The sequence below is a fragment of the Salvelinus alpinus genome, chromosome 32 (assembly GCF_045679555.1).
Source record: "Salvelinus alpinus chromosome 32, SLU_Salpinus.1, whole genome shotgun sequence".
Classification (NCBI taxonomy): Eukaryota; Metazoa; Chordata; class Actinopteri; order Salmoniformes; family Salmonidae; genus Salvelinus; species Salvelinus alpinus.
The window spans coordinates 30665263-30679373 of NC_092117.1; the positions used below are offsets into that span (position 1 = coordinate 30665263).

The window sequence follows — 14111 nt, forward strand, 5'->3', positions numbered from 1 at the left end:
AGTCCAATACATAGATAACTAATCACAATGCTAGCCCAATACATAGATAACTAATCACAATGCTAGTCCAATACATAGATAACTAATCACAATGCTAGTCCAATACATAGATAACTAATCACAATGCTAGCCCATTACATAGACAACTAATCACAATGCTAGTCCAATACATAGATAACTAATCACAATGCTAGCCCAATACATAGACAACTAACACTTTACTTTTTATTATTTTCCTTACTAGCTCTGACCTTACTAGCTGATAGCTACTTTACTGAGGAAAAGTGTACTTACTATGACCATTAAATGTGGTTGTCCCACCTAGCTAATTTAAGATGAATTGTAAGTCGCTCTGGATAAGAGCTTCTGCTAAATGACTAAAATGTTCAAATTTAAATTGTAATAGCCTTGATGCATTCTAAGTGGTATGCTAGTGTGGGGCCTGCAATAGTGTGTTGCTAAGCTCCCTGCCATTTTAGGAGACTAATTTTAGATATATCTGTTAGAACAAGTTTGGTGGGAAGTGAGAACAACATTTAAGTGCCTGAAGTCTGCCTACTCTCTCGGGCTCATTGCCAATTCAGAAATACCACACAATGCCACGGTGTTGTATTCATTTCCATCTCCCTATCTAAGAAGACATTAGTTCTTCAGTAGGTCAGGTCAAAAGGAAGACGGATCGATTGAATCGTTGATGCGGGACTAAAGCAGCAAGATATCAAATCTGGGTTTAAATACTATTCAATATCTTTCAAATACTTTGAGCATTTGTTTTAGCCTGCCAGGAGTGCCAGATGGGCGGAGATTACACTTTTGCGACTATTCTATTGGTTCTGTGTTTCTGTGAGCCAGTGTTTACTTGCTAGTCAACTCAACGACCCCAGGCGGGTGCTTTCTACTCAGACTGAATTAGAAGGTGGAGGATGAGGACTTTTCCACACAAAAATCAATATATACGGGCATTTGAATGAATGATCAATAGCGTGTTTGAAAAGCTGGACATCATTTTAACACAATTATGAGGTGGAAGAATGTCACGATCAGTTTGTTCACGTGCAGAGAGAGCAGCCTACTTGGAGGACAGGCTTGTTATTATCACTGACCAACATGTCTCAATTCAACCTCTTTAACTTGAAACGGATTTGAATAATCCTCCTGGTATCATCATTATCGTTCGGCTGCAGAAAGGTCATCCACCAAGCTTCCTGCAGTGACTACTGCTACCGTTCACTAGAAAGGTTAGCAATTCAATGTGTTTCTTTGAAGCTCCCCTGGAAATCAGTTGTACGCTACTAGTTGTCTGGAATTGAGTGAAGACTGCTCTTCTATAGTCAGGCAGAAGGGTGAGAGAGGAAGTGATCTAGGAACAGAGTAGGATTGGAAGGGGTTTGAGCCTTGTTCTATAGAGAACACCCACAAAGAGTACATTTACTGGGATCAACAGGGGGCTTCTGCCAATCAAGCTCAATCAAACATAGATCAAGTATTTGAATTGATTGGAAATAGTATTTGAACCCAGGTCTGCACCGGTTGCCGTGGTGACAGTGATAATTGCTAGAGAGATGGAGGTCACAAAAATAGAAAACCACTTCCCTATACACAGCTTTCTCTCTCTGCCGTTCCTGTGTGTGTGTGTGTGTGTGTGTGTGTGTGTGTGTGTGTGTGTGTGTGTGTGTGTGTGTGTGTGTGTGTGTGTGTGTGTGTGTGTGTGTGTGTGTGTGTGTGTGTGTGTGTGTGTGTGTGTGTGTGTGTGTGTGTGTGTGTGTGCGTATGTATGTGTTGGGGGGGGGGGGTCTTTGGGGAACAATTTCTGTAGAGTTCAAAGGGGACCAATATGCCGATTAGGTATAGTAAACCTATTAGGTCTCTCTCATCTCAGTAATGATTTACTACAGTACTCTAACCACAAAGCATTCATGATATATCCACAAGCATTCTATTAAGATGTATAAGATAGTGTGCTTTATATGTCAGCTTCATGCCTAAACAAAGAGATGTATTGGCTGAATGAGTATCGATAAGCTCCAGCTAAAATGGTAAAAAGCTCATAAAACGTTTATAGTTCCATACCATAATTAAGGAAGATTTTTTAATTTTTAATTGATTGATATTCATATTGAACTAAAAAGTGACATACATAAAATATCAGCACAGCTTTAAATAAAGTTAACGTATTCCTCCATGCTCTCTCAGACTGTATCCTGTTTGTTGACTAGACAGGAAGGACAATAAAGAGATGAGCAGGTTGACAATCACCTGGTGCCACTTCACTTGGCATGAGGTCACACTCTTTTTCCCAAATGGCACCCTATCCCCTACTTTTTACCAGAGCCCTCTGATCCCTAGTGCACTATAGGGTATAGGGTGCCATTTGGAATGGAGGCGGAGTCTCTAGTCTCCCCTCCAGTTGGCCCGCCAGTCGGGTAGATGGCACCTCTTAACTTCAAAGTAAGTCTCTCTCTCTCTCTCTCTCTCTCTCTCTCTCTCTCTCTCTCTCTCTCTCTCTCTCTCTCTCTCTCTCTCTCTCTCTCTCTCTCTCTCTCTCTCTCTCTCTCTCTCTCTCTCTCTCTCTCTCTTTTTTGTCTGGAGTGAACATCTACCCCTGGCTGGGCTATTTAAAGGGACACACAGAAAGTCCTACTAGTTCATGATGTGATTCTATATTTTTGAAACTCATAAACCTAACTAAAACATGAATGAGGTGCATACCATAGATATAAAACCTGTTCATTCTGTCTTAATGGTACATACAGTACTAACTAGGCCATTCTGTTCCATATTAAAAACGTAAACTTCTTCAGGATTGGTGGGTCCCCTGCGGGACGGTTGAGCTAATGTAGGCTAATGCGATTAGCATGAGTTTGAAAGCAACAAGAACGTTTCCCAGGACATAGACATATCTGATATTAGCAGAAAGCTTAAATTCTTGTTAATCTAACTGCAATGTCCAATTTACAGTAGCTATTAGAGTGAAATAATACCATGCTGTTGTTTGAGGAGAGAGCACGGTTTTGAAGATGACAAGTTATTAATAAACAAATTAGGCACATTTGGACAGTCTTTATACCAAATTTTGAACGTAAAAGCAATAGTTCATTGGATCAATCTAAAACGTTGCAAATACACTGCTGCCATCTAGTGGCCAAAATCTAAATTGTACCTGGACTGGAATAATACATTATGGCCTTTCTCTTGCATTTCAAAGATGATGGTACAGAAAAAATACAAAAACAGTTTAAAAAAAAATTGTATTATCTGTCACCAGATCTAATGTCTTATATTCTCCTACATTCCTTTCACATTTCCACAAACTTCAAAGTGTTTACTTTCAAATGCTACCAAGAAAATGCATATCCTTGCTTCAGGGCCTGAGCTACAGGCAGTGAGATTTGGGTACGTCATTTAGACGAAAATTGAAAGAAAGGGGCCGATCCTTAGTTACACTGCTTCACTGCAGTCTGCTTTCCATGGTCCTGAATACACTGAAGCACTGACTGGTCTGAATAACCCCAGTCAAAGGCTCTGATGTCTCATAACACAAGACTGAAACACTGGTCTGAATAACCCCAGTCAAAGGCTCTGATGTCTCATAACACAAGACTGAAACACTGGTCTGAATAACCCCAGTCAAAGACTCTGATGTCTCATAACACAAGACTGAAACACTGGTCTGAATAACCCCAGTCAAAGGCTCTGATGTCTCATAACACAAGACTGAAACACTGGTCTGAATAACCCCAGTCAAAGGCTCTGATGTCTCATAACACACTGAAACACTGGTCTGAATAACCCCAGTCAAAGGTTCTGATGTCTCATAACACAAGACTGAAACACTGGTCTGAATAACCCCAGTCAAAGGCTCTGATGTCTCATAACACAAGACTGAAACACTGGTCTGAATAACCCCAGTCAAAGGCTCTGATGTCTCATAACACACTGAAACACTGGTCTGAATAACCCCAGTCAAAGGCTCTGATGTGTCACAGTTTGCAGTAACTTGTTTGTTGTTATAATATCGGAAACGGATGTAGCTCTTTAACCCTGAAGGATTAAGGAAAGTTCTATACAATTACTCAAACATGTAAAATGCTGGGTCAAAGCGTTTGTAATGGGCTCAGTTTAAGGCTCTGCAGAAGCCCACACCCACAACCTTTATAATATACTAAGGACCAGAGAGGAGCGATGATGAATATATGCTTCATTAACTAACTAACTAACTAACTAACTAACTAACAACTCCCTCAATACAACAGATGGAAGGGAGAGACTACACACACACACACACACACACACACACACACACACACACACACACACACACACACACACACACACACACACACACACTTCTACACTCAGAATTGGCTGCTGCTACTCTGTTCTTTATTTTACTCTGATGAGTTTCTATCCTGATGTCTAGTCAATTTATCCTGCCTTCATGTACATATTCACCTCAAATACCTTATTATTATCTATCCTGATGTCTAGTCAATTTATCCTGCCTTCATGTACATATTCACCTCAAATACCTTATTATTATCTATCCTGATGTCTAGTCAATTTATCCTGCCTTCATGTACATATTCACCTCAAATACCTTATTATTATCTATCCTGATGTCTAGTCAATTTATCCTGCCTTCATGTACATATTTACCTCAAATACCTTATTATTATCTATCCTGATGTCTAGCCAATTTATCCTGCCTTCATGTACATATTCACCTCAAATACCTTATTATTATCTATCCTGATGTCTAGTCAATTTATCCTGCCTTCATGTACATATTTACCTCAAATACCTTATTATTATCTATCCTGATGTCTAGTCAATTTATCCTGCCTTCATGTACATATTCACCTCAAATACCTTATTATTATCTATCCTGATGCCTAGTCAATTTATCCTGCCTTCATGTACATATTCACCTCAAATACCTTATTATTATCTATCCTGATGCCTAGTCAATTTATCCTGCCTTCATGTACATATTTACCTCAAATACCTAAGGACCTCTGCACATTGATCTGGTACTGGTGCTCCTTGTATATAGCTGCACATTGATCTGGTACTGGTACTCCCTGTATATAGCTGCACATTGATCTGGTACTGGTACTCCCTGTATATAGCTCCACATTGATCTGGTACTTCCTGTATATAGCTCCACATTGATCTGGTACTGGTACTCCCTGTATATAGCTCCACACTGATCTGGTACTGGTACTCCCTGTATATAGCTCCACATTGATCTGGTACTTCCTGTATATAGCTCCACATTGATCTGGTACTGGTACTCCCTGTATATAGCTCCACACTGATCTGGTACTGGTACTCCCTGTATATAGCTCCACACTGATCTGGTACTGGTACTCCCTGTATATAGCTCCACATTGATCTGGTACTTCCTGTATATAGCTTCACATTGATCTGGTACTGGTACTCCCTGTATATAGCTCCACACTGATCTGGTACTGGTACTCCCTGTATATCGCTCCACACTGATCTGGTACTCCCTGTATATAGCTCCACACTGATCTGGTACTGGTACTCCCTGTATATAGCTCCACATTGATCTGGTACTTCCTGTATATAGCTCCACATTGATCTGGTACTGCTACTCCCTGTATATAGCTCCACATTGATCTGGTACTGCTACTCTCATTATTATAAGGATGACATTATTATAAGGATGACATTATTATAAGGACACATTATGTTGATGGATGACATTATGTTGATGGATGACATTATTATAAAGACAACATTAATGTGATGGATGACATTATTATAAGCATGACATTACTATAAGAATTACCTTATTATACGGATGACATTATGTTGATGGATGACATTATTATAAGGATGACATTATAAGGATGAAATTATTATAAGGATGACATTGTGTTGATGGCTGACATTATTATAAGGATGACATTGTGGTGATGGATGATATTATTATAAAGACAACATTATGTTGATGGATGACAATATTATAAGCATGACATTACTATAAGAATGACCTTATTATAAGGATGACATTGTGTTGATGGATGACATTATTATAAGGACAACATTATGTTGATGGATGACATTATGTTGATGGATGACATTATTATAAGCATGACATTACTATAAGAATGACCTTATTATAAGGATGACATTATGTTGATGGATGACATTATTATAAGCATGACATTACTATAAGAATGACCTTATTATAAGGATGACATTATGTTGATGGATGACATTATTATAAGGATGACATTATAAGGATGAAATTATTATAAGGATGACATTGTGTTGATGGCTGACATTATTATAAGGATGCCATTATTATAAGGATGAAATTATGATAAGGATGACATTATGTTGATGGATGACATTATTATAAGGATGACATTATTATAAGGATGACATTGGTGTTGATGGATGACATTATTATAAGGATGACATTATTATAAGGATGAACTTATTATAAGGATTACATTATTTTAAGGATGACATTGTGTTGATGGATGACCTTATTATGAGGATGACATTATTTTTAGGATGACATTATGATAAGGATGACATTATAAGGATGACTTTATGTTGATGGATGACATTATAAGGATGACATTATTATAAGGATGACATTATGTTGATGGCTGACATTATTATAAGGATGACATTACTAAACGGATGAAATTATGATAAGAATTACCTTATTATAAAGACAACATTATGTTGATGGATGACATTATTATAAGCATGACATTACTATAAGAATTACATTATTATATGGATGACATTATGTTGATGGATGACATTATTATAAGCATGACATTACTATAAGAATTACATTATTATAAGGATGACATTATGTTGATGGATGACATTATAAGGATGAAATTATTATAAGGATTACATTATTTTAAGGATGACATTATGTTGATGGATGACATTATTATAAGGATGACATTATTATAAGCATGAAATTATGATAAGGATGGCATTAATTTAAAGATGACATTGTGTTGATGGATGACATTATTATAAGGATGACATTGTGTTGATGGATGACATTATTATAAAAATGACATTATTATAAGGATGGCATTATGTTGATGGTTGACATTGTGATAAGGATGACATTATTATGAGGATGACATTATGTTGATGGATGACAGTATTATAAGGATGACATTATGTTGAGGATGACATTATGTTGATGGATGACAGTATTATAAGGATGACATTATGTTGAGGATGAAATTATTATAAGGATGACATTATGTTGATGGATGACATTATTGTATGGATGACATTATTATAAGGTTGACATTATGTTGATGGATGACATTGTTATAAGGATGACATTATTATAAGGATGACATAATGTTAATGGGTGACATTAAAAGGATGACGTGTTGATGGATTTGGCTTTAGGGGATTGGTTGCAGAAGTTTCTGGTCACACCAGGATACAGTGGAGGGTTGGAGGGGGAGGCTTAGGTTCCTCCCGCCCACCTTTCTCTCAAATGCACTTACTGTTTTGAAAAGCAAAGGATGAGACAGTATTATTCTATTTGATGGACGGGGGTCTCGAGAAGAGGTAGAAGTGGTCTGGTCACATGAGAACAGAGAGGAGGGTTGGGGGAGGCATAGGTTTCTTTCTCACGTATTTCTGTTTTTCTGAGCAGATGCTCACTTCAGTCTGTGAACACAAACGTGTGTGTTGAAGCACATGCGTGTGTGTAAGTGCGTGCGTGCCTGCATGCGTGCATGCTTCTGGCGTGCGTGCGTCCATCTGTGTGTGTATGTGTATTTGTGCGTACGTGTGTGTGTGCACGTGCATGGGTGTGTGTGTGTGTGTGCACACGTGCGTGAGTGTGTGTATGTGTGTGTGTGCTCGTGCGTGGGTGAGTGTGTGTTATTGTGTGTGTGTGTGTGTGTGTGTGTGTGTGTGTGTGTGTGTATGTGTGTGTGTGTATGTGTGTGTGTGTGTGTGTGTGTGTGTGTGTATGTGTATGTGTATGCTTGCGCGCGTCCGTGTGTGTGTGTTTTGACAGCCACAGATGACTGGTATTAAACTAGGCCAATGAACAGTGATGAATTAATGGAGTGTAGTAAATAACACGTTTCATCAGGGATCCAAATGTGCAGTGAAACGTCTTTGTTTATTTCAGGATAAAAACCATTGGCTGAAGTGGCTTCCATTCTGACAGAAAATAACCCATGACAGTGAGGCTTCTTTGAAGAATACAAGGCGCTCTGGTAAAACAGTGTTATTTCTTCCAGCACCTAATCTGACAGAAAGTAGAATATCATAGCTACTCTGAAACATGTATCCTCTTCCCGAGGAAACCCTGATCCAGAGGCCATGGCTGATTGTTGAATTAGGTGGAAAAGGTGTATAATTATGATGAATATGTCAACATACCTGTACACTACCTGTACACTACCTGTACACTACCTGTACACTACCTGTAACCTACCTGTAGACTACCTGTAGACTACCTGTACACTACCTGTACACTACCTGTAACCTACCTGTAGACTACCTGTACACTACCTGTACACTACCTGTACAACCAATCCATGTGTATAAGAGAAAAAACATTTTCTCAATCCCCTTCTAAAATACTGGGAAAGCTAAATTCCTATTCTGAACACCAAAATAAATCAGTTTTAATTTGAAGATTTAATGCTGAAGAGAGTGGACTACTTATTTTCAAAAGTGCCATATAATAAGCCCATGTAGGGCAGAATGAACAGACAATTTCCTGTGATCTGGCCATTACATAGGGAACTCCCACTAGATCTATGGTGACTTTAATGCATACTAATGTCTGTCAATCAAAAGTTGGGGACTTCTAGGCTGGGAAGAACAGCTTTGAGGGTTTTGGACACCAGGGGAATATGTCGATGACAGTGGGGTGAGCTTTGGATCACCGTTTTAAATGGGTGGCCGGCTGCTGGAGATCATTGTTGTGGGGGACAAAGAGAGATGACTTTAATTTAGCCTGGGCTTTCATCCCCTCCAGCGGGGCCTGAGGAGGTCGAGCGCTGTCAGGTACAGCCACAGGAGGACTATATGACTTTTCCACATCCTCCTCCTCCTCTCACTCCTCATCACACTCCTCCCCCTCCTCCACCTCCCCCACCTCTCCCTTCTCCTCCTCCTCATCTCCCTCATCTACCTCCTCTACCTCCTCCTCCTTCTCCACCTCTCCCTCCTCCTCCTCATCTCCCTCCTCTACCTCCTCCTCCTTCTCCACCTCTCCCTCCTCCTCCTCCTCCTCATCTCCCTCCTCCTCATTCTCCACCTCTCCCTCCTCCTCCTCATCTACCTCCTCTACCTCCTCCTCCACCATCAGATTGGCAGGCTTTCAATGATGTAGGCTCACCTTCTCCTCCTCCTTTTCTTCCTCTGTCTCCTTCTCCTGCTGGTGGGTGGATGTCTGTTCCCCTGAGAGGTAACACTGATGCTCTTTCAGTGTCTGCTGTCGTAATGCAGGCTAGGTCAGACCGGGCCCATCAGACAGGACAAACAAGACCCCCCCACACACAGAGACAAACACACACAACCTTCCCATCAGTCCCCGAGCCAAATGTGCCTGATCTTATCCAGTTAACCTTCTGGAGGCACAGCGCATGCACATAAAACCTATTAGAGTGGGAAAGTTAGCTGGCCGCTAAAGTCCGAAATCAGATACAGTGTACTAGAGAGAGAGAGAGAGAGAGAGATACAGTGTAAGAGAGAGAGAGAGAGAGAGAGAGAGAGAGAGAGAGAGAGAGAGAGAGAGAGAGAGAGAGAGAGAGAGAGAGAGAGAGAGAGAGAGAGAGAGAGAGAGAGAGAGAGAGAGAGAGAGAGAGAGAGAGAGAGAGAGAGAGAGAGAGAGATGATGCAGGCTGCTAGACTGACACACAGGGAGAATAAGAGGTGAGGTGACAGATTAAAGGAGGGCAGCGAAGACTACTAATCTACAACCCCTGACATTTATTTCAGAGGACAGTGACAGTGAAGACAGAGTGGAAGGGCTCTGGGGCCAGTCATTTAAAACATATGGGGACATCCACTTCTGCACTGCAATTCAAAGCTGCTCTATGTCGCCTGTCTTCCTATATTTAAAATAATGACAGAAATCTGCCAGTCATTTTTTATTTCATTCCTAAAGAAACTATACAATATGCTCACGATGTATGATTCCACTGAGATGTGATAACTGATTTCATTTGACCCTTTAGGTCTCCACTAGGTCTCCACTACCTTGTATCAATGTTCTGTTCAGTATCTCTCTGACTGGTCCTAACAGTAAATGTAGGTCTCCACTACCTTGTATCAATGTTCTGTTCAGTATCTCTCTGACTGTTCCTAATAGTAACTGTAGGTCTCCACTACCTTATATCAATGTTCTGTTCAGTATCTCTCTGACTGTTCCTAACAGTAACTGTAGGTCTCCACTACCTTGTATCAATGTTCTGTTCTTTCCATAGGTTTACACCACTGTATATCAATGTACAGTATAATGTCTTCACTCATGTCTTTGACACGCTAACAACATGAATACAATGTTGTTACTAGTGTAACTACAGAACTACTACAGAGGTATCAGAGAAACGTAGGTCTCTATTCAGTCTGGGTGGCTCAAGCATTACAGATAAGGTCATTTCCCATTGAGTTGACATATGCAGCGTTTACCGTGAATGAAGTCTGATGGGGCAGCAGGTAGTCTAGTGGTTAGAGCGTTGGGCCAGTAACCAGCAGGTAGTCTAGTGGTTAGAGCGTTGGGCCAGTAACCGTAAGGTTGCTGGATCGGATCCCCGAGCTGACAAGGTAAAATCTGTCTTTCTGCCACTGAGCAAGGCAGTTAACCCACTGTTCCCCGGGCGCCGAAGACGTGGATGTCAATTAAGGCGGACCCCCCCCCCCACCTCTCTGATTCAGAGGGGTTGGGTTAAATACAGAAGACACATTTCAGTTGAATACATTTAGTTGGACAACTGACTAGGTATCCCCCTTTCCAAGTCTCCGCTAATGCTGGAAACATTGCCTTTACATTTGTATCACGCTGAACTTCCACGATATGGATGGATTCTTTCATTTCACATGTACGTTCTGTTCGTTCTGTCCAACCTAATGTGGCTTTGTTAATGGAAGGTCAAAAGCAAAGCAAAGATGGCAGAACCAGATGGAATACATCTTAATAAGCCTTGTTTACACCTTGCACTAGCATGTAGGTTTCGTGATCTGATCAATATGATACAATCACTATCTGATCAAGGTTTGTCGCATCTACACATGGTATTAAAATGTCTCTGATCCATCCACAGTGTCTGCAATGTAAACAGGTATACTTGTATGTAAATTATTTCACAAATATTTTTTCAAAATAAGATACATGCATTTGTTTTAAGACATATTGTGCCATAAGTCAATCATGCCACCTGTCAATGACTTTAGATCTGTCTCCACTTGTAAGATATCCAGACACAATGCACCCCGACTACATCTGGAATTGGTCAGGAAGATCTGATCACAATAAGATCACAATGCGTCTTTCGCAATGCGTCTACACCTGTCTAAAAATTTGGGCACAATCAGAATGTGGAAAAGATCAGAACAATGGACGCATGTTAGCACAAGGTATAAACGGGGCTTCTGAGGAGAACCTGTTGGTTTAAAGAGCAATACATCTGACAAAGGCATGACCACCAGATAGACTTGACACGTTCTCTGAAGCAGTACGAACATATTTCCTCTTTTATTTACATTCCTTGTTCAAATGTTAACATTTTATAACGCTATAACGCTTGATCAAGTTGGCATTTTTTTCTCATTAAAATAAATTGGCACAAGTAAAACATATGTAGACAAAAGTTTATTTACACCATACAACATTTTTCATTTTTAAATATTTTATACAGGTCTGCAGATGAGAGAGTTTTAGCCGAGAGTCTTCAAGCAAGATTCTGCAGTATTAAAGTTTGTGAAATATATTATTCGTATAAAAGTGAGTATTACCTTTATTGCATTTAAAGCAATGAAGAATGTAGCTTTGACAAACATTCATTTTTATATGACAGAAAAATCCTCTTTGCCTGCCACTCTCGCTCATATATATTTTTTATATTATAAAGTAAAAAGTATAGTAATGGCCAAACAGACTTGTTATAAACTTTTTAAAAACCTGCATAAATATATACATTGTGCTTCCAGGGTCCAGTTTTGTGAAATATAAAACTGGATCCAACGAAGCTGGGATCGACATGGTATTATGTCTTCATTTAGCTTTTGAGGTTTATTCATCTAGAAAGATTTTCACCTTTTTGAAACCAATTCTTCTTACCATGGGTACTCTGAAACACATGATGGTAAATATTGTACACCCACCTGGCTGGCCCGCTGCACTAAGTACACTAGTGAGAATACAAAAAGTAACACTGATGATTTTTGTTGTATTTTTTGTTGTATTTTTTTCCTCCTGTCCTCTGCGTTTTCCTCTTAAATGGTATTGGCACATCATGTCCTTGTCATACTCCTTTAGAATCCAGATATGTACTAGGCCAAGGCTGTTAGGACAGTCTGTCCATTTTTTCAGTGCAAAATACATCCTTTCCCCTTACCTCCATGTCCTGGATATCATTTTTCTCCTGGTTATCCTCTTCCTGGTTTTTACTTCCTGGAAGTCTCCTTCCTGGAGTGCATCCAAAATGTCACCCTATTCCCTATATAGTGCACTACTTTTGACCAGAGCCCTATGAGTCCTGTTCAAAAGAGCCCTATGGGTACTGGTGAAAAAGAGGCCTATAGGACCTGGTCATAAGTAGTGCACTTCATTGGGAATAGGGTGCCATTTTGGACTAATTTCCTGGTTTGTTTAGATCAGATCAGACCTCTGTCTGGAAGTCTCCTTCCTGGACGTCTAAGGGGAGATTGACACACTTCTCCCACTCTGCTGCGGTCATCTCCAGAGAGTCCTTGGGGTCAGGGTCTAGTGCATTCATACTGGTGTAGTTCTGGTACTCACAGGCTGGGTTGTAGCTCTCCCAGGGGTTCTTGTTGGCCATGGCCTTGTCCTTGGGAGGACAGGGACAGGGACAGGTTAGCAGCAGGTATGGACAGGAACATAGCAGGACATAGCAGGTAGCATGCCTTACAGTCACTAAACATGGTTCACTATACATTGTTACTATATGTTATACCATATGTACGTTATATGTAATATATAGGATAGGGTCAGGGGTATATATATACAGGGATATGTGAGGGTTATTACTTAGAAGGGAGCATGCCTCACTGTCACTGGTTACAGTTCACGGTTCTTCTTCTTCTTAAACATTGGGTAACATTGGTTAATAATAACTTTCATGAATAACCATGAATAAACTGTTTATAAATACATTTGAATTTCATCACTTTAAAACATTTATAAACATTAATATGAAAGTTATAATGGATTATCCATGAAAGTTATTATATAGTATAGCCAAACAATGGATTATGCAGAGACTTTGAATCATGCGGTACGGCCTCTATGCATTGATCACCTCAACTAATGTTCTGGTAGAGCATATTAATGGCGTAATGGTTCTATGAGAAGTGTAAGTAACAAAAGGTAATGTAATGATAAGTATCTCAAATGTGAATAATATGGTTATATCATGGAAGAATTCAAATGAATAGTGCGTTCCCTTCTCTCTGAAGAACGGTGAAGAGGGACTCGAGGACGAGCTTCCACTGTGTCTGACTGTGTGCCATTCTGTTCCCATAATGTGGATGTACTCGCACTGACACTCACAGAGAGACTAGTAGGGAGGCAAATAGGGCGGCGAGCTATCGGAGCTGTTACTATGCAGTCAGGGAATACACAATGGTCACTAATGTTGTCTGTAGCTCTGGAGCCTGCCGGCTATTCAGCAAGCCTAGCCAGCACTGCAGTACATTTAATCAGCCAGCCTAGCCAGCACTGCAGTACATTTAATCAGCCAGCCCAGCCAGCACTGCAGTACATTTATTCAGCCAGCCCAGCCAGCACTGCAGTACATTTATTCTGCCAGCCCAGCCAGCACTGCAGTACATTTATTCTGCCAGCCCAGCCAGCACTGCAGTACATTTATTCAGCCAGC

At 40.2% G+C, this 14111-nt stretch overlaps 1 protein-coding gene across 1 annotated transcript in view; it reads right to left on the minus strand.

Annotated features, from left to right (window-relative positions):
• Window positions 1-11724: 11724 nt before the first annotated feature.
• LOC139562217 (adhesion G protein-coupled receptor B3-like) overlaps window positions 11725-14111 on the minus strand; it is a 72611-nt gene continuing 70224 nt past the window's right edge. The window contains exon 14 of the mRNA XM_071379705.1: window positions 11725-13061. Coding sequence (XP_071235806.1) covers window positions 12873-13061 — 189 coding nt within the window. The 3' untranslated portion in view covers window positions 11725-12872. The remainder of the gene's footprint in view (window positions 13062-14111) is intronic.